The sequence below is a fragment of the Pipra filicauda genome, unplaced genomic scaffold, assembly GCF_003945595.2.
Source record: "Pipra filicauda isolate LSUMZ 115617 unplaced genomic scaffold, ASM394559v2 scaffold26_size5592650_pilon, whole genome shotgun sequence".
NCBI classification, from domain to species: Eukaryota; Metazoa; Chordata; class Aves; order Passeriformes; family Pipridae; genus Pipra; species Pipra filicauda.
Genome location: NW_024104387.1, coordinates 1,868,092 through 1,889,679, shown reverse-complemented (window position 1 = coordinate 1,889,679; position 21,588 = coordinate 1,868,092). Strand labels below are relative to the sequence as shown.

The following is a 21,588-nucleotide window of genomic DNA, read 5'->3' as shown; positions in this document are numbered from 1 at the left end:
TGCAGAGGATCTATTAATTTCCAGGCATCAAGTAGAATTCATGCACAGCTGTCTTGCTCTGACCTCTAATCTTGGTCACCAGACGGAAACGTGCCAATCCCTATTTTATAAGGTCTTTTTCAGCCTGTTGTCACACAGCTCAAGTTGAAAATGATTGTACTCTAATCTCAAACACTGGACCACGGATACTTTAGGTTAAGAAAAACTATTTTAAATCCTTTTCTCTTGATTTTTTAAAGTCTCAAATCAATATTCTTTTTAAAAATATAGAAATATCCAATTTAATATAATTATAGAGAATTCAGTTAAAATGTTATTTTTTTAGCACTATTAGTTAGAGCAAGTTTCCAAGTTCTGAACTTATTGATCATACTATTTTGCCCCCTTCATCCAGTCCACTGAGGCCAAATACTCACTGTAAATTGTTAGACTCTTCTACATTTGTTACTTATACACACTATTTTGAATAGGAATGACTAAAACTTTCTCTTATGCCAGGAGTTCAGCAACAACCCCATACAACTTTGGAAGCTGGTAAGAAATAGCTGTTATTTTGTAAATAACTAAGCATTACCTGCTACCTCCTTGCTCCTCTGAGAGGCTTCAGAAGCCAAAGCGTATGATATGGTAATGATGCGCTCCTGCTCTTGCAGCTGTGAATCTAAATCAATCGAGTTGTGTTTGTCCTGGGCTACAGTAGGCTGTAGATTGTGCATACTAGTGGGAAAGTGAAAAACAACATTAACATTTGCAAACATAAAGAATCCACCATGCAGATAAGAACAAGCTTGAATTCGTACGGCAGTTTTCAGATCTCATCTATCAAGCTCCGTACTTTATTGCTGTTCTTTAAAGTAGTGTCACTATTGCATGTAAATGCCTACAGCATACAAAGAAAAATGACACAGCCATTACATGTTCAGTCACGATTTCTGCAAAGCCTTAAGTAGCCCTTTGTTGGAAATACACTGCTAACACAAAAGCACTACAAAAAATTCTATTTATTTGAAGTTGCCAGTAAAATTTCTTGCTAGTGCTCAGTCGAAAAGGCATATAACCTGGTAGCCCTCAGGCACAGCCTCTTCAATTGTCTTCCAGAGACAGCAGACACTTGACATATCAAATTCTTGAAACCGAATGTTTCAGCTGACTCTACATCAGCTGGAAGTAGCCAAAAGTGTTCTTTCACAACTCCAGCTCTCACAATGACTTTTCTTCTGCTTTTGGCCAGATTTGTGCCTTTCCTTCCTCCTCACTCTCATCTACAAGTTGCTTAGTAAGGACTCACTACCATTTTAGGATTCTCTGAACAAGAAAACGGACATATACAAAATTTGTTTTAAAAATTTGCTTTAAAAAGCAGCTTTAAGCATACTACACAAATTCAGAGTTCACTTTCCAAAAGCTAAAAGTTACATTTAGGTAATTCATAGGAATTAAGATTGTTGCACTGAGTTAGTTCTCAATATTCAACATTAGCCTCTATGTAAGATTTGGGAAAAACCCCAAAACCTGACCTTGATTTAGTAAGAATATTCTTTATCTTTTCTGCTTTACGCTGCCTTGCTGCCAGTTCTTCAGTAGAAAGAGGCTCTTCTGGCTCCAGTTCAACATAACGTTCTGGAATTACAACCTTCTCAGGTTTTGACAACTGTGGAAAGAAAGCAAGCATCATTTTTTTAATAACAAATGCCTAAAAAACTTGAGATAAATTCTCCGCAACGGGAGAACACAGTGAAAAGAATAAAGCATGGATTTTCGCAGTCAGCACATGTACCTGATGCTAAACACTCCCTCTGGATATGAGTGGATGCCCTTTTAACTGTGTCTTTTCCCTCTGATTTGTTTTACTTTAGAAGATAGATCAAACAAATATTAAAGGGGATTACAAAAGAAATCAGAATCAACAGGGAACCTTTCTTCAGCTCAGGCTTAGAGCCCGAAGTAGGGCTCTGACTAAAGGTGTTACAGTAAAAAGAAGCAACCACTGCAAGATTGACTGAACAACCTGAGATGTTAATGTCATTTTTATGTCGTGCAAGCAAGAACTTCTACAATTGAAAGGAAATACCACCTAAAGTTTTAACCTATGGTATCATTCTTTTGAGACTGCATATTCTTCTGGGAGCAGTGGAGAAAAAAAAAAGGCAAACAGAAATACACTACACTGTGCAATTGTAACAACATGTTGCACAGATGTACTTCTGCAAACTGAAAATTTCTACATAATTGCATGAAAGCTAGCAACAAGTTTTTGTTAGGATCAATTACTTTGGGGAAAATTTTTTCTCCACATAACAGACCTAAATCACTCAATGAAAACACAGTTTAGAAACGGACTTTGAAAACCAATGCTTATAATACAGAACAGACTGCTTCTGAAAAAAAAATAGAGGGTGTGTAAATAAATAGAAATAAGTAAAGGAGAACTATTTTTGATTCTTCTCATTGGATTTTTGTTAAAACACTCATGAGGCAATGAGTTTTCAAAATTCAAAGTTTTCAATAAAAATAATACTAAATTTTTTCACCACTGAACTTAGTTCACACTAATTCAATTATGTAAAGTGGCCTAACCCAAATCTCAGTGATTAGGCTCTGTAATTCACAGGCCAAAAGCATACAAACAGTCACTGGCATTTATGTCCATATTAAAATCACAGCCTCAAATTTTTTATACTTCCTTCTCAGGAAACACAAAGCCAATGCTTCCTAAAAAAATCCTCCTGTTTCCACTACACTTCCTTACTTTGAAATCCAACTCCCCTTTGGAGCTATCTATGTATCTATCTACATATATAGAGTTGTGTTTGGGGTTTTTTTAAATGTCTATATCTATCTCCCTAATATAACTAACCTAGAACAGAATATCCTGCCATTTTCAGAATAACAAACCCAGTTAACAAGTGAACAGCTCAGTACATTTCCTTCTGAGGCACTGAAGTACCTAAAGTACAGAAATGGAAAAGGACAACAAGACCAGGATAGGACTCTGAGCAATCTGGTCTAGTGGGAGGTGTCCCTGCCCATGGTAGAAGAGTTGGAACTAGATGATCTTTAAGATCCCTTCCAGCCCAAACCATTCTATGATTCTATGACTCTAACCTGGGTAAACTGAAAAAGAAGCTTTACCCTCAGAGCTCGGACCTGTTTCAGTTACTCTGAAGTAGGACAGAAATGCCTGTAAGAAAAAATGCTTCCTATCCAAGGCTTAAATTAAGGCAGTTGAAAGTGATTCCCATTGCCCTGGGGGTCTTCAGGAAAAGAAAAATTAATAGCAGAGTACAACAAGGACAGGAAATAGAACAAAAGTATTTTTCTGTTTCTGAAGTTTACAAAAGCACTGCATTTTCTGTAAAAATTATACAAAGATTAACTGAAAGATACATTCATTCATTCATAGAGATTAGCAGACAGTGGCTCACCAGAGTAAACCTTTTACAAATATCTCTCTCTATAAAATGCTACTCCGCCAACAGCTTTCAGAAGAGTAAAGGTGCTTACCAGTCATTATTATTATCATTAATAATTTTAGTGACCTGCCATCTACCATGGCATTTAACACAACACAGTGTACCTCCTGAAACCTTTACACTTGCTATATTCTTTCTTTCCCACCAGATGGCTCAATCGCATTTCAAACTAACACTTAATTCGGTTACCGAAGCTGAAAAAAGATCTTGTGTCCAGAACACCGACCAAGGCATTCCAAAATCTGATAGAAAGGTGTTTTCTTTTCAAGTCTGAATAAAGCAGTGCTCCCTCTTCTCTGTCACCTTTTGCCAGTCAAAATGAAGAGGAGTAAGGTACCTCTGGGGAACTAACTTTTTCTTCTTTCCTGTTTCTTATTTTCAAATACTCTTCATGTTGTCTTTTCATCTTCTTTCCCCAATTAATATAACTTTCCCTAACTTAATCGCTTTTTCCTTTACAAAGCCTGAGATATATATTTCAAATAGTAAAGCTAACTTTTCAATTTTTTCTCTCCACTAGAACACAATACAAACACAAACCTTACAGAGATTTTATGTTCCAGGTCACAAGTTTGCAAAACCCCAAAGACTCCTTTTAGTTCAAACTTCCAGCTAACTTTTGAAAGAAAAGATGAGAATTCACTGCCTAAAACTTAAAGACAGGCTAATATTTAAACAGAATAGGAGGCAAAAAATTATGAGTGTTACCTCTCTGCTGATATCTAAATCATAGTCTTGAGGCTCCAGGTCTGTCTCTGTCACTGCTACTGGCTGAACTTTTAACCATTCATTCTCATCCTTCTCTTCTCCACGAATTGCCCTCTCAAGTAACTGCAAATCAAATTCTTGCTCTCGTTTCCACTGGTAATAGATACAAAACAATTAACAGCATTCAACCACACTGCCAAATTCACTGTATAGCAATGTACATTACTACTGCTGCAAATGCTACGTTGCTGAAAGAATGCAAAGAGCAAACCCCTGAACTGACAAGAGAAAGAAAATACAACTGTATTTCTTGGCACACACGGTTGGGAGTTTTCCTCTCTACCTGTGCTGCATGGAATTTGGAGTATTGTTTAATTTTACAAGTAATGTTCAGCGCTATTAGATTCTAAGAAACATATCACAATTTCACGTTTGCTGATGAACATGGAACTAGCCACACACAAACATCTTTGGAAGCACACGTGTCAATACCAGTGAGCCTACAGACTGACAGACTAGTCCTAGGCATTCTAAGGAGACAGTGCTGTGTGGTTTTGAATCACTACACAGAATGGGTACTTACATTGCAGCTTGAGAATCACAACTTGATAATTTTATGTATCTTTTTAGAATAATACCTCCTGTTTAAAGTTGACAATATTTTACATACTGGCATTAACTTGTCTTGAAATAAAAAGTGTTTAACTTCTAAGCTCTTCTGACTTCATTAAAAGCAGAATCTAGCTACCTGCAAAAATCTTTCACACAGTCTTTATAAGGTAAATACTTAGCAATATAAATTAGAAATATTAAATATTTATCAATATGAAATATTTAAATTTAGCATATTTAAATTAAGCAGCATAATTTAGAGTTCTCAAATGACTTCACAGTACCTCCTTCACAACTACACACAATACAGCTACATATAAACTCACACATAAGGACACTACCAAGACCTTTTTTGTTCAAAAAATTAAGTTCGGTGGTAGCACCATTCCATTCAGTAGATCTGAGCAACTTAAGCAGTGTAGTGGGAAAAAGAAGGGACAAAAGGAACAACAACAAAAAAAATTATCCCCTCAAGCATTTGAGGCAATCAATAGGAGAATGTATTCTTAAAAATATCTCCAGTATTTCTGGTACAAATCTTTGGCCTGTTTTGGCTGAAGTTTGAATTCCACATGAAGTCCTTAGACGTCATTATGCTACTTGCATTAATAAATCTAATTGAAACCTATTCATGCACAAGCTCTCAGTATTCACTCAGAAGATAAGTATCTTCCACGTATATTAAAAAAATTAAATAGCTAAAAGGCAATTATACCTCAAAAATTGAGATGTTTCTTTACAGAATTCAAAAGAGAAAAAAAAAGTTTTCTCATGAGTACTCCAAACTCCTTCTACTCATATTCGAACCAGGCCTGATTGACATAGTATATTTTAAATACACAGTATCATTTTCAAGTTATTATATATAGGTAAGAAAAACATCAAACCATTCTTACGAAGCAGGATTTTTATTGGCTTTGATGTTGCAACTTTTACATTAAAAAGGCAATGTATATAACAAATGAATTCAGGTACTGTGATCAATACTTGAAATGTCATACTACAGTTGAGAGCTGACCAATTAAAAATTAGAACTACACATACAATTTACGTCTAAAGCAAAAGTTACATACTGAGCAGCACTTGAATTATACATTTAACTGTTTGCCATTTTGGCTGCTAAATAATTGTAATGCTGTAAGTAGTTGTGCTATCAAACATGCTTTTGCATATCAAAGCCCTATAGGTACAAGAGATGACCTCTACAAAACATTACTAGGGCCGAAAAACTCTATTTTAATTCTTTACAGCAAGAAAAAGACCAAGATGGCACCCAAATTTATAAATAAAGTGTTTGCCACAAATGTTAATAACGAGTGTTACAAAAATGTTTAAATTCGATTTGTGTATGTTATGCGAGTCAGGAAACATACGAAGCCCAGATTTATTTCTTCTAATTAAAATATGAAAATAACAGTGATAATATAGTACTTAAGTTCCCAAACATTATGCACTGTCTTTAAAAAATTTTTGATTGCAAAACAGAAGACAAAATGGATGAATGTCTCCAAGCAGTGCACTCGTATTTACTGGGAAAGTAAATACAAATAACTGGCTGTAAATTAGTGCTACGGAACAGTGGGAATGAAAAGCTGAATATTATAAGGTTTTTTTTAATGCCAGCAATTGACACACATGTACTAAATGCAATTAAGCCTGGTAAAAATTGAGTAGTCCAGTTAGAAATTTTAAAGTAACTACATAATTCTGCAAATTAAAAACAAGCAAACAAAAAAAGAGGCATTAGGTATGATGAGTGACAAATCTAAAAGCAAGAGATCTTGTGCAATGAATTAGGTAAAACAATGTGATCATTCTAAAGCTCTAGTGGACCAAATAAAAAAATAAATTAAAAGACCACAGCATAAGTGCAATTACAGTACAATCTTGGTTTAGCACCAAGTGAGCAACTGGGTAACTTCACCAATTAGAACTGCTTTGGTTAGTATCCAAAACGTATCATTATAAACTTATTGTCTGTACAGCATTTATTCTCAGAACGCAACAAAAATACTTTTCTTCAGCAGCTTAAATTTGAGCCTTATTAGAATATTCCATGTTTTGAGCTTTAAAGAAGAGTTTGTATCAATTAAAACAAGTTAATTCTGACATAAATTCCTAATCCGCATGATTAGATTTTAAAACTGATTATCCATTTATCATCTTTTTAAAAAAAACCGAACACCACCTTGGTCTGATATTACCATGACTATCTCACAGACTAATTTATGAATTAAAAAGAAAAATACCCATGGTGAATAAGAACATTCTAAAAGGCCCATTCCATTATGAAGCAGTTTTAAAACTGTACACGCTTCTTACACTTTCTAAATACAATTCCAAGGATAAAAACTCATGGCTCTGAAGTCACCCCAATAAACTGGCATCTCCACTCATCACTCTAACCTCTGACCAACTTACCTGCTGAACATTCGACATTTACCATTACTACAGGTAAAAAAGATCACCTGTTACTCACACTCTCTGAACTCCTTTGATACTGTGTAACACTAATTTAATTGGACTAGGAGCATCACACACACTCAAGTGAAAGTGCTTGCCAGGAAAAAAGAATAAATCCAAAGATATTTTTAGTTTAGTCCTTTTAAGGCATATCTAACATACTGAGCCTACGTCTGCAGAAACGGGCCTGATGAAAGACCGAGATGAGACAGACTGCCTTTCTCCTTGGCTAAGAGTCCTCTTGCGCTCACGAACTAATGCCTTCTGATGTCGCTTCATTCTTTCTAGTTGTTCCTCCGCACTCATCTTGCCTCTTTGGTGGTCTCCAGAGTATAAACGTTCCAAGGCACTCTTTGGTCTCTCCTGTAAAAGTCACAAGGCACACAAAACACGTTTTTGTAATTAATACTTCATAAAAAGTATACAAAAAATGAACTCTTTCTGCTACCTTATTAGTAAATTTTACTCTATTTCCTTTGCATTTATTTGCATGTGTTTTCTATTAGTAGTGCTGATTTTTGGTTCTAAACCTTGTTTTATAGATCTATTTGAAATGCAGTAAGTTGTTTGTCTGTTTTCCAATTCATTTAAGAAAGTGAAAAATTGGAGATATTATCAGATCGCAGCTCTTGGTCCTCTCCCATTTACTGCAGTCCCACTCCCTGCTATGCAAAATGTATTTTGGGCTTAACTATTTTCAACAGTTCAGGCATTTGCCTTCAGATGTTTATTTAAAACTTACCTTGGACCTATCCCTTCGAAGTGTTGCAAACGATGAAATGGTAGATGACTGGTGCAATCTGGAAGTTGATCCAGACAAACCTTTATAAGGAAAAAGAGAATGCCTTAAACCAAATGACAAACAAGACAGATATTTTTTTACATTGTCATCATGTTTCTATGACATTCTGGCTACTATTTTAGCTTGCATTTCACATTTTGCAGTTCAGAAGATCATGAGAAGCATGAAATTTCATTTCAGCCAAACATAATGTGTTTCAGGTCACTACTGATCAAAATTCAGAAAGACCTACAATAATTTAGAAACTTATATTAAGTGAGGGATGGGGTGAAATCAGCTGTACCAGAGTAGATACACTGTACAAATAATCACCTCTATGAAGAAAATCAAACCTTAACATTCACAGTTAGAAAGGAAAGAAATAAGAAGGGAATGGCTAAGAATTTGCTTTTACCCAAATATCATGTCTATCCTCATTTGTGAAACAGTTACAGGAGTGTAGCACAGTAGGGATGGAGTGTCAAGTCAGATGTAATATCTGAGGGCTTTAAATTCATATTCTTTATCAGTTACATTTCAATGGCAATATAAGTGTTTGTAAAAGATTACATAGAAATTATGAGGAAAAATAACTGAATATAAGAGATTCTAACAGCTAATTCCATGTTTTGCTACGGGTTTTTTTTAAGCCTTATATATTAAGTTGCTTTGCAAAAGGCTGGTTGACTGTAACAGCACCATTAAAATGCATAAAATCTCTAGACTTTCACAGCACTGTATAGTTAATCTAAAAATAGTGATCTGACGATAAATGTCATCTCCAGAACATTCTAGGAGAGAAAAGCTCCTATACAGATAGTACTGTTAAAAATCAACTACATAAATTCCTGGCTTACCACGGGTAGGTAATGTCTGGTATCCACTGTCAGGGTTTATTAAAGCACTGGAAGGATGGCTGAGGTCACCCCCTATCATTGCCAGTTCTGGTTCACTCATATATGAACGCAGTTCCACCTATACAGAAAAATACTCATCAGCTCAAACGAAATCAGAGACAGAAGGTCTTAATAATCTTAAAACAAATCCTAAAGCTTTGTTTCTGGATCACTAAATTTCTCTCCGCTACTATTACTTGGCATAGGTCTCTCCTTGTCATTATCATCTCTATGCCATTATATATCATTAATACCAGACTTACAGGTCCATATATTTCAGAGACAATAGTATCTTTTATTACAGGTGCACATAAATTTAAAATGCAGGAGTATAGGTGTATGAGTGCTCACCCTATAATCTCCATTTACATATTGTCCGAGTTCTCTGTCTCTCTTTCTCTCATCTGACTGACGTTTCAGGCCCCGCACTGATGTGTGTCTGATGACAGTGGCTTCTCTCGGGAGAGGTGGAACAGCTGGTGGCTGATCATCAGGACTGTACAGCTGCGGGAGAGGAGGTCTGGGTGGTGCTTCATCTTCCTGGCAACAGGAAAGCATAGGGATTTGGCAAACAGTCTCAAAACAGTCTGGCACAAACTGAAAGTCCATTGCATTATATGTCATTTCTGACTGATCTAGCATGCTCTCCTCTGCCCACACGAGGAGCTTGAGGCTTTAAAACCCAAACGAGGCCCAAGAAATCAACCACAAAGTATTCCCAAGAAAGGCTGTGAATTAATAAGTTCTAAAACAGTATATGGCCACTGTACATAAAGCTCCAGGTTACACACATGTATTCTGCTGTACTACTGCTCAGATTCAATAGAAACATCCTAAGTGCCTCCCTTTTGTGCCTCCACACTGTGTGCACTTCGTAACCATGACATTTCACTGTTCCTGCCAGAAGGAAAAGGAAACACTGGTGAATGAATCACAGAAGAGCAGTACTTACAACCTTTGGCTTGAGCTTAACTGGTGACTGAAGAGGTGGCTCGATTTTTTTCAGCTGCTGTGCTTGGTGCTGTGTTCTGGTCTGGAAATAAGGCTGTGGATACAGCCTGACCTCCAGAGGGGATTTAACCGGGCTGCGTGGAGGGCTCTGCGCAACTGGAAGTTTGTTCTCCGCAGTTGCAAGGGAAGCTGGTAAGGAAGGCACTGAAGACTGAGAAAATGAAGGCACTGTTTTTCTCTCTAGGGGAAAAACAGACAAACATGTTAAGTGTTGTTTCCTACCAATAACGTTCATAAGAATAGCAATTAACAGACTTCACAAAACAGCCCTTGTCCTCTGCACATTGCTTTGGACACAAATGGGGGTTTTGGACATAAAAAATGTTTGTTCGTTACATTGTAACAAGAGTGGAAAACATTTTTAAATGACAATCTAGTAAGTCTTTCAGGCCAAAAATAAAACCACACAGTTTAATATCATCCAGTAAAATTCCTTGTAGAGCACAGCGGGAGGGAAGGAAGGAAAAGCCTGAGAGTCATATGAAATCAGTTCATAGGCTGTATCTGGCCCATGCCACAGATTCCTTAAGATGCCCACAGATCTAGACAAGGCTAGGCACTGACAGCCATACCATAAATAAAATGAGAGCTCACCATCTCGTAACTATTTATCTCTGTATGCAAAAGGTGAGCAAAGATACTTGAAACAGAGAGTGGATTTACAGGAGGCGTTAACAGTCTCTTGCTATCCCAATGCGTTGTCTTTTCTTTGAAATGTAATAATGCAACTGAAATACAGACCACACACACCTTCCCTTCCTCTCTTCCACTATGCTCTTGCTCTGCCCACAAACACCTGCCTGAAGAGGGAGGGGGAAGGCAACTGCAGCAAGGGCAGCTGGGCAGCATCCAAGGGGAAAAGAAACAAACCAACCAAACACCCCAGAGAAAAACACAGAGGGGAGCTCCTGGGCAGAATACAGAACAGATTCTACGCTGGTATGAACCTAGCACATGTCAGAAACTCCTTCTGCAACTTGAAGAACTTAGCCCATTACTGTTATTGTTGTTCCTTTTTTTCATGCCTTGTTACATTTTACTGCCATCAGTACATGAAAACAAACAACAAAAAACCTTGTCACCTCAAGAAAAGAAACACCAAATTAATGTGTTCAATTAACAGAGATTTCTGATACATTCAATAGAGTTAACTGGATTTTCTGCAGTAGAACAAACTTTCAGACTATTTGCACAGACCCAAAGATTCAGTTGCATTTGTACATTTTTTTATTTTTTCATCACGTTCTCCTTACCTGGATTCTTAATAGAGTCTACTATGGTCTTGTAGTTTGCTTTATTTGCACTCAAGCCAGCTGTAACATCTTCAATTCTCCACAAGTCTTTTTGTATTTGTGTTTTCTCCTGATGTTTGTAGTAAAAGAAAAAAAATCAACTTTACCTCATTTTTAATTTACTATGGGTTTATCCTTCTTTTGATACCACACCCAAATTAGTGGTTCAGAACTTACATGAAAACTCAGGAGTCCAGAAATGAGTTAAATAATTATTTTAAAATAATAATTAAAAAAACCCCAAACCCAACACCAACCAACTTATCTTGCCCATAAAATTTGTTAGAGCATTTTCTGAGTCCTGGAAGACTTCCTATTGAATACTGGGGAAAAGAGACACCTCTACATTTTTTTCTACAATATTATTCAGGCTAGAAAAACCTAGTTTAATGTTCCACATAAAATAAGCTTACACAATCTTTTCACTTGAACTTTGTCCTTAAATCCTATAACTAACACACTTAAGACTGCTATAGCAGCCTTACGAATCTCATCTTAATACTTTTAGGGGAAATGTCCAATATTAAAAAAGAAAAAAATTGGTATCATCTCCCTGAATCCTGCCATAAACTTCCCAATGGCTTTTAACAGATGAAACACAAAACCCAAACAAACTCAGAAGGGCTGACAATTTTAATTTCTGCTTATATTTGGGTTGATAGGCCTACTGGACATGATGTATTATAGGCTGAAACAATATATTGCTGCTGTTACAGGATTTGGTCTCATTCACATCCTAATTGTTTTACCACACCTTTCCAGGAGGAAAGAAAGGGAAACTCTGCCTACAGTCTGGACTCTGCTTTTGACTGTTATCTTACAGACAGAGCCTTGGCTACTGAAGCCTCCACTTCAGCCATTCCAATCATCATAAATAGTTATAGTGATCTAATTAATCAAAGCCTGGTAACTCTGCCCGCAAAAAATTTGCATCAAGAATAAACGTAGTAAAACCAGTACTATTAAAGAAAGCAGAAGGCAGTGAAACACTTTAGTTAAGAATTGCTTACAAGCTGCTCTGTAGAAATCCATCACTTGCCATGAGCTACAAAATAGCTACTAATTAATCCTATAAGCCTGAAAGTGAAAAAAACTTCAGTAAAAGCTGTTACACCTCACAGAGCTAAGGAAGGCATATAAATTGCTTTCCACTTTCTGTCTTAGATCAGGAAATATGTTCAGCCAGGTTACAGATCAGCAAACAGGATGCCAAGAACACAAACATTTAAATGATGGAGAACGTTATTTGCCTGTAGTAAACTCACTGGATAGATGGGACATATCTTGAAAGATTGTCAGGACACAAACTATAAATTTGCACATTTCATTTCATTTTTCTGAGATTAATCATACTACAAGGAACCAAATGATGGATTTACAATAATCAAGCCTCAGAATGGCTGAAAAAACCACTAGATGTACCAAAAATCCTGCTTTTGAAACCACTCAGAAAACATTGATTAGCAATGTAGAAAAGTCAGATCTTTTAATATTATTTCTCTCCATTACTTAAATACTGATGTGGAGAGAATATTTTAGACCTAAAATGGACTAGGTCTGAACAATAAGCAGATGAATTCATTTTAAAATTACGAAAGCCAAGATTGCTCTTTACAAAAGGGTATAAATATACTTTATGGGCCAGCATGAAAAAGTAACCTGGATAGAGAATTCAATTTCTCTAACTTCCTCTACACAGAAACATAATTTAGAATGACTTACAAAACCAGAGGAGAAACACTCACCCACTAAGAAGTTATCACTGTTAAAATAGCCCATGTCAGTTAATTTCAGCATGCCCAGATCCTCTCCAGCCCGTAAGCAAAAGACAAGGAAGCTGTACTCTTAAAAGCCTGGTTCTTTACAATACTTTTTAAACAGATTTACTATGACCGAGCTGCTTGAAACATTTAGTTTTTGACCTCTAAATTAATGCTATATAGAAACTATATTAGTGGTTTCCTACAGAAATCTGAGCCTGCAAATTTACTGAATTTTTAATAATATTCCATGAAGACTGTCTTTTTTTAAATGCCACGTGTGTATTAATTTAGTGCTATTGGAAAATGCTAGATAAACAATCTTCTGTCTACATACCCTTGGGCAGAGATCATAAAAATTCTAACTATTATGGGTACTTCAAGTGAGACTTCTTTGAAGGAATATAATTTGAAGAATAATTTGAAAAAATCAGTTCCCCTTAGTAACTCCAAAATAGGTATTCAGTAATATTTTTTTAATATGAGCCAAACATATACATGCATACTAATATATACATATATATGTAAGTATACACACACAGAACTGATAACGTGCTTTCTGTGTCTATTTATAATTATGCACATATGTGATATGAGACGATAATCAAACTGAATTAACATTTTTTCCTCTGCAAACTGTATTCCCTTCCGTACATATTGGTGAATCCCATGCCACACATCCAGTATTTTAAGCATGCTCAATGCTCAACTGGAAATTGTTAAAGTAATCTAACAAAGTATATTTTGTTTAAACCTGTAATTTTCCTTTGTTAAACAAACTTCATACAGGGACCATTTTATTCTGAAATCCCCCTGGGATTTTTTTGAAATACATAATCTACAGCTGAGCTTAATTACATATATTCTGCCTCCAGAAAATAAATCACTTGCCCATTTCCTAGAATTAAAAGCAAATGAAAATAGACTTTGAAGATTGATGCACTCAAAAAAAGTTTTATAACTCTTGCTTTGATACAAAACATTTATCCATTAATAGTAAAAATAAACAGGCTTCAATTCATATCTGATCAGATATTTATTGCAAATAAATAAATTTAACTAGTGCCTTCTTTTGGCCCAGAATATTTGGAAAAACAGACCAAAATTTGAGCAAAATGTATACATTAGCTTTGTTCCCGGTGTTTTGTTCTGCTTAAACAAAGGAAATACAATCCAGTCTGCATTTCTTGCTCCAAGAATAAAGTCACCAGTTGTAAGCAGGTATGTAGAAATAATCTGGTATGCCACATCCAGTTCAGCAAAGAGAATAACTTAGCTTCAAACAAAGCTTCTTTTTAAGATTCGAAACTGAATAATTGATTTAAAACTGAGATGCCTTTCAATTACTGATGGCTGTTAAAACACTTATTCCACTTCACAAAACAATCTGCAGAGATAAATCTTCCACAAACAGAAGAACATGACAAAGAACAAGTAATGACGATAACAATCCAGTGACTGATGATCTTAAAAATGGATAAAGAAGCCAACAATGTCAGATCAAATAAATGGAAGACTAAGAAGTCCTGCATAGTCTTATAAATTAAATACATTATCAACGTCAAGATGTCAGCATGTAATAAAAACGTAATAAAATAATGACAAATTTGCATAGACAACTTATGAGACACTACTGCGTGTGCTGCCAGACGCCCTACCCTGCACAGCCAGGCTGCTGCAGTGTCTGAATTCCACCAACTAAACTACATGACAGCTGAATGCACTGCAAAAATTGCAGAGAATTTCTGTTATGAGATGATAGCTTCAAGTTCAGACAAAATCATCTTATAAGTGTTTACAATGTCTGGAAATGGACCCACCTGAGATAGCAATGAACTGTTCATCTGTTCCTGTAAGGCTTTTTTCAGTTGGCTCACATCCTTTTCTAATTTCAGATACTCATTCCAGGCATTTTCCATTTCCTATTAACAGAGGGAATACTCTAATACAATGTTATGATAAACTACAAAATCATTCTCTAGTGGAGTACCAAAGTGTTTTGAAGTTAGTGTTGTTCTACTACAAAAAGAAGTAAAAAATCCATTTTGTAGTCTCCATCGTTGCTTAGAGTTGATTATACACTTCAAAATGCTTTACAGCTTGCAAGATCAAGTCAAGAATCCCTAGTTAAAAAACTCTGGCCAACTTCCTTACACAAACCCATTTCTTAAGTATAAAATTGGCATGTAATAGAATCTGAAGTATACTCTGTGAGGGAATTGAGCCTATTGCAGTTCCATTTCCTTTTAATTTACTCCTCTGTTGAAAACAAGTTTATAATTAAAATCCAGTGACCTATACCAGAAGTCATGTCTTGAAACACAGAGCAGGTTATCCTTCAACAGTTCTACAGAATATGTTATGAAGTGAATAAACCAGCAGACATCTGGAGAATAAGGCTATCCAATCACCTTTACTGTACTTGGATTACTTCCAGCATCCATAGCATCACAGTCAGCCTTCTGACCCAGAACTGAGAAAAATCAAGTGTCTGGTGCATTTTTATGTACAGGATGATGAAATAGGCTTTTCTCTGAATTTTAGAAAAGAGAACACATGGGAGTTGAGGGCAAGAAATCATGGAGGTCTATGAAGCCATGAGTGCCATGGAGAGAGCTGTTCCCCACCTTCTCTCAGACAAGGGTCTATCACATTAAACATGTACAAGTCAGGGTCAAAACAAATAAAAGAAAAGGAGTTGTCCATGCAGTGGAGAAAAGATCTGTGCAATACCTCGCCAAATGATGTTTTGCATGCAGAAGATTCACAGAATTTAAAAGGGAACTTTATAGGGTTTTGGAAACGATCTACTGAGGATTACTAAGTAGACCAAAAAAATAACAAAAAAAAACAGTCCTGGGAATTCTCCAAGCAGAAAACAGTTAGAAGCTGTATTGGTTATGATAGGAAATACTACCCACCTCTCCTACCCTTACTCTTCCTTAAGCATCTGCTTATGCCCACTGCTGAAGCCAGAACTCTGGACTAGAAGGTGCCTTGGACTGACCAGTACAGCCTTTATTACAATGACTTGTTATTTATGTCCACATTTACATTTTAAATGCTGACTGTGAAAGTCATATGTTTTCTATAGGCACAAACCACTGTATCTATATATTTATATAATCCTGATGTTTTAATGATCAGATCTTTCTATAGGAAAGGTGTTCAGGCAACTCTACCAACAATGTTACAAAGAGCTGGTCCCATATTCATTAAAAGGTAGGAATAATAGAGTGGATACACTTCACCCAGTTTTAATATACTCTCTTTCATGGCCAATTCTTAGAAATAATTTTATTAATAAAATGCAACATTAAATTACATTTTAATATTATTGAATTACAATATCAGTAGTAAATTTTGACTGAAATATCAACAGACTTTCCCAGTTCCTTTTGCCCTAGAAAGATATCACGGAATCACCTTTATATTTTTAAAGGACTAGCTGAAAGATTTGCAATTTAAGCCCACACATAGAATAAAAAGACATAAAAAGTTTTCTGAGTAATCTTTTTTTGCAGGGGCAGGGAATATTGAAAAGTAAAGCTGAAGAGACTGTTTAATTATTTTTACCTGATTTAGTATTCTGTATCTTAACCAAAACTGTTCAGAACAGGACTTAACTCCCCTATCCAGTGAACAATACAGTTTTACTCTACCTGGTATTTTAGTTATGGTTTTCTTCAAGCAACCAGAAACACATACCGTTGAAACTTTGGATATTTCAGCCCGAATACGTATAAGATCCTCTTGCAAAAGTCTCTGCTGGTAAGATATTTTTTCTGCATGTTGTGGTTGGTCTTTGTACTGATCCATCTGCCTGTGTAAAACCTCCAAAACAGACTCCAGCTGATCCTAGCAAAGAAACAGTAAGTCTACAACATTTACATGGAATTTTATGCACCCACCTGTAGTAATATGAAATGTGTTTTCCATTCCACAAGTTTCCCAGCAGAGCTGAGGACTGGCCTCCTGTTTTGGAGATTAGGAGGCCAACAGTAACAAAAAAGTGCAAGAGCCTTAGTTACCTATTATAACAAAAATTATCTGATACTTTCCATTAATTCTTTCCATTAAGTAGCCCAAACTGTGGAAAACACAATGCACTGAGAAGGGAATTTTTCTATTTCCACTCTGTACGAAACTGTAATTTACAGTTTCAGAAAAATTCTCCTAATCAGTATAGAACTGTGACAGCTCTACCACAGCCCAGTATGAGCTGTTTGTTTAAGGACAGATTTTCATTCACTGTTATACTTGAATTAGCCATGTGAGAGGTTAAAATATTGTCTAAAACATGAAGCAGGTCCAATTCATTCAGTCAGGAGGAAATAACGTGGAATCATTTTTGCAAAGTAGCTCTACTGAAGAATCCACCTGAACAGCACTTTCATTTTAGAATAGATTGTTTTCTGAACCACCTTAATTTACTGACAGCTACAGCTCATAGGCAGCAGGGAAGCAGATGGATTTAAAACATTCACTTTCAAAAACATGTTTTCTAACAATTGGTAATCAGTCCTAACATAAACACCACACCCCCGCTCCCACACCCCCCCATCTTTTTCTCACAGAAGTTTATACACATGTCCAAAGAAAACTACTACAGTGCAAGAAGCATCCAGTAATTCAATTTTTGTTTGGAATTTCATATTTTATGATTAGATAAAAGCTGTTGCTTTATTTTACTAATCCCTTTTCAACCTACTTACTTTATTCTCCTTAAGGGCTCTTATTTTGTCCTCCAAATCCTGCAGAATTCTGTCCTGCTCACAGAAAATGCTTAGCTTCACCTGGAAATGAAATAATATACATATATAACATTAGATTTTAAAAATTAAGCAGAAAAGTATCCACTTGTAATATCTTACCCCCAAAAGTATAATAATGAACATGTAACTGCACAACAGAAACAACCAAATCAATGCAAGAGGTGCTGAAGTGGTGTTTGATACTTACATCAATATCACTTTCTGCAATCTTGACAGGTTTTGTACTTCTTTCTTTTAATGTGTCACGTCCTGTCACCTAAGAGGAACAGGTTTTAAAAATATAAGGATTTTGTTCCAAACTAAAACCTAGTTATGCTTCAGCAGTGAAAAGTTTTGTTAAATAGTCATGGTTATTAACAAAAATTAATAAAATTTGGGGTACAAATATTTTCAAATTTGGCTTTAGTTTTTGAAGAGTGTTAACAGAAAGAATTACTAGTTATATTAGCCTATTTAACTCTTACAGTAGTTTAGAACTCTGTACAAAGAAGCATAATCCCACCTATCTGTGGTTACAAAGGTCCTTTTCCTGCAAAATACAGTAGTTTTAACAGTTCAGCTATAATAGCTTTCTTGAAGCCAAAGGACTTGAATAGTTCCTTTAAATGGATGGTTGCAAGAATAGCAGCATTCATTAATGACTAAAAATACAACTTTTGGCAAGTATTTCATTCTACAAAGGATAGTATCTTCCTCAGCACAGGGTAAATTTTATTAAAGACAGAATGCTATAAAAATGCTATAGTGGAATTAAATGCAATTAATCTATTTTGACATGTTTATAATGTACCAAATCTCTCATTTCATAAATCACTGGTTTCATATTCCATTTCTGGTTGAGAAGATTATCTTCTCACATAACACAGTTTTTAAATCAGTACAGAAACGATACTATATTATACTTCCAACCTTCACAGCAACCTTAAAGTGAAGGCATGTCTATCTCTGTAGAAATGTTTATTATTTCCACTGCCTCCACGTGAATAATTTTTTTTGGTGAATAAATGAGGTTAAGAAAACAGCAATGTAATACAGTTCATTAATCATACATTTTTAAAAGTCTGAAAATCTAATGATTTAATATTATTAGATTAGAATATTTTTAAAGATTCATTAAAGCAAATACTATCTTACCAAAGAAACACCTGGTAGCTAGTAGTACTCCTATACAGCATATTCCTATTCATATACCATCAAGAGTTTATGAAGAAAAATTCACCTCAATATTGTCTTCAATAATGTAAGAGAAGAGGTTTTAATGTAAGAGCAAAAGCTGTTGGCTTTTCTGGTGGGGTAGAAGAGGTAGTTTGCTTTTTTATCGACTGACTGGCAATCTCCAGACTTGAAGCTACATAGTTTACTTGTTAACCTAAAAGTCACCTACAGGACCATGTCAGCTTTTTAAAAGTACTTCTATTTTACTCTTACTGTAGATAAATCTTTGATATAATCTCAGCTTTAACATGTAATGTAACATGTTACATGAAATTAGCCATCCACACATAGTGTTTTCAATAACAAAGCAGATTTAAAACAGAAGGGTCTGGTCATCATTTATGTTTAGTGTCTTCTCTCCTCCAACGGCAGGCTCCATTTAAAGACTTCTCATACCTTTATGTGGTGAAATGTTACTTCCCCACCACCAAAACCAAAAGCACTTATTGCCTCTCAAAACTTTCATTTTTTTGATATTTTCTTTTTCAACAATGATGTGGGGTTTTTTCTTTCAAAAGTATTAATGGAATTATTTAAATGTTAAATCACATATATAATAGTAATGTAATTAAATACAAATATAAAATACTAGCAATCAAAGTAATAATTTTGCATATTTCATCACCTGCAAGCTAAGAGAATGCAAAAGCCTTTTTCAAAGCAATGGAATTAACATAAAAACAAGTCTGCAGATTTTGGGGATACTTTAACTTACATAATCAAAATTGTAAGGAATTTGTTAATTATCAAGCAGTGAACATGAGAACATAATGAAGATTTAGCATGCTTTCACGTTTCCAAAATTTCACAGAGGAGTCACTACTTGACACAATCGTTTTCAAAATTAAACCAAACACTGAAGTCAGCCATAATTTTGCATACAGACTCCAAATGAGGGGAAAAAAGGGAAAAAAAAAAGGAAAGAAAAAATAATCTCACAGAAAGCGCTACTGTTTACCATAAGACACCTATAAAAGCCAGAACACTGACTGCTACTTTAAAAAGCAATGGGATGAGCACATTTCAGATGCAGGCAGTCTTACATGTATACTGGATAGTAACCCTTGTGCTGAGTTCTTTAGCACTTTGTATATCATGTTGATCAGAGGTCCATTATTTTCTATCTGTTTCAAACAAAAGTTTAGTAATAGCTTGTTACAGATGTCAAGATTTAAACCCCCAAACTCTACAACTCAAAACTCCACGAGCAGCAGTAATCACATGCTCTTGTGTTACACCGATCCTCAAGGATTATGGTCTGCACCATCTGCCATGAGGGAAGCTACACCTGGAATCTACCCCTACTGTCTCATATTTTTGATAGATTCTTCATGCAACAACAAGACTTTTCTACTTCTTCAAAACACACATTAAAAAAAAAAAAACAAACCAGGATTTGCTCAGTCTCATCCAGTTGCAGTTTCAACACACCATGGTATTTTCTGTCATGTAATATTCAGTGACACTTGCACCGAGAACTCTCTACACTGATAATTTGAGCAACCTAGTTAAAACCTCAGAGAAAGATGTTATTTCAATCACTTTTATCCCTCCTCCCATAACATATACCTGCTGTGCACTGTATTCTTCATTATCTAAGTGACAAAAGCTTGCAGAAGAAACCTCTTTCAACTGCAGAAGAAACCAAACAGCTTCAGATATTACAGCCTGACTGCAGAAGAATGAAGCAGGACCCCTGAGAGGGCTCCAGATTTGCTTCAACTGGTTGCACGATTTATACTTAGTGACACAAATTTCCCTATATTTCCTCATCCATATTTTGTATAACTTGTTAGGGAATGTTTGTAAAGTATTCTGACATGAGGCTGCCCATCCATCCCTCCTGTAGCCTGCCTGAACTTCATTTCATAGCCACAAAAAGGGGACGCTCACTTCACCATTTGTGTCATCTTAGAAGCTTTGGGGGGAAATGGAGTTTTTTCTTTTCTTTGCTCTCCCTTTCTGCTTTTCTAATACAGGGTCTGTCCACTTTAAAGGTTGAAAAAATCCAACTGCAGAAATACAGCTGCGGAAATTTCTTTCCAAAAGAGGCATAGTTATGCCATAGCATATAAATATACCATTTCTTCCATGTTCCACATGCCTCTATTTCATGGGTTAAAGAAGAATACAGTCTTGGCAACAATTTGGGCAGAAAAAAGGCTCCTAATCGAAGGACAATATTGTTAAAAGAAACCTCCACAATGCATGGTGTTTTGCATCTTCGAAATTATCAATAATTTTTCCTCACGGTGTGAGCAAACAGTCTTTAGATTTATTCTTTTTTTCATGTCAGAACTAACTGATATGTAAGAGAAAACTACTGACATGGATTAATATCCACCTTAGAGTATTTTTATTTCATTTATACTTATGATGTGACAATACACTATAATGTTGAAAATATAATCTTAACACAAAAATTATTTCTTATATAGTATTTTAAGACTGTTAAATAGTAAAAAAATAGGCTCAAAAACATGTGAGCCTCAACAAATCACTAAATGCTGTGTAACCAGTTACTATAATCAGTTTTAGTACTATGGCAAGCGTTATGCAGTTAATTGCTTAATCACAATTTACATGTTGAAAAGTCGTATTT

General features: G+C 35.5%; 1 protein-coding gene across 13 annotated transcripts in view; it reads right to left on the bottom strand.

Annotated features, from left to right (window-relative positions):
* Positions 1–21,588, bottom strand: part of PLEKHA7 (pleckstrin homology domain containing A7) — a 161,245-nt gene that overhangs the window by 5,827 nt on the left and 133,830 nt on the right. For 8 of the 13 annotated variants that reach the window (XM_039382479.1, XM_039382480.1, XM_027737161.2 and 5 more), the window contains 14 exons: positions 20,030–20,110; positions 17,959–18,027; positions 17,712–17,792; positions 16,705–16,854; positions 14,817–14,918; positions 11,198–11,306; positions 9,886–10,124; positions 9,285–9,473; positions 8,895–9,012; positions 7,999–8,078; positions 7,419–7,619; positions 4,182–4,334; positions 1,518–1,651; positions 575–717 (listed from right to left, as the gene is read on the bottom strand). In XM_039382479.1, the coding sequence (XP_039238413.1) occupies positions 575–717; positions 1,518–1,651; positions 4,182–4,334; positions 7,419–7,619; positions 7,999–8,078; positions 8,895–9,012; positions 9,285–9,473; positions 9,886–10,124; positions 11,198–11,306; positions 14,817–14,918; positions 16,705–16,854; positions 17,712–17,792; positions 17,959–18,027; positions 20,030–20,110 (1,849 nt within the window). The remainder of the gene's footprint in view (positions 1–574; positions 718–1,517; positions 1,652–4,181; positions 4,335–7,418; positions 7,620–7,998; positions 8,079–8,894; positions 9,013–9,284; positions 9,474–9,885; positions 10,125–11,197; positions 11,307–14,816; positions 14,919–16,704; positions 16,855–17,711; positions 17,793–17,958; positions 18,028–20,029; positions 20,111–21,588) is intronic. The other 5 variants (XM_027737162.2, XM_027737173.2, XM_027737168.2 and 2 more) reach the window with 2 other exon arrangements.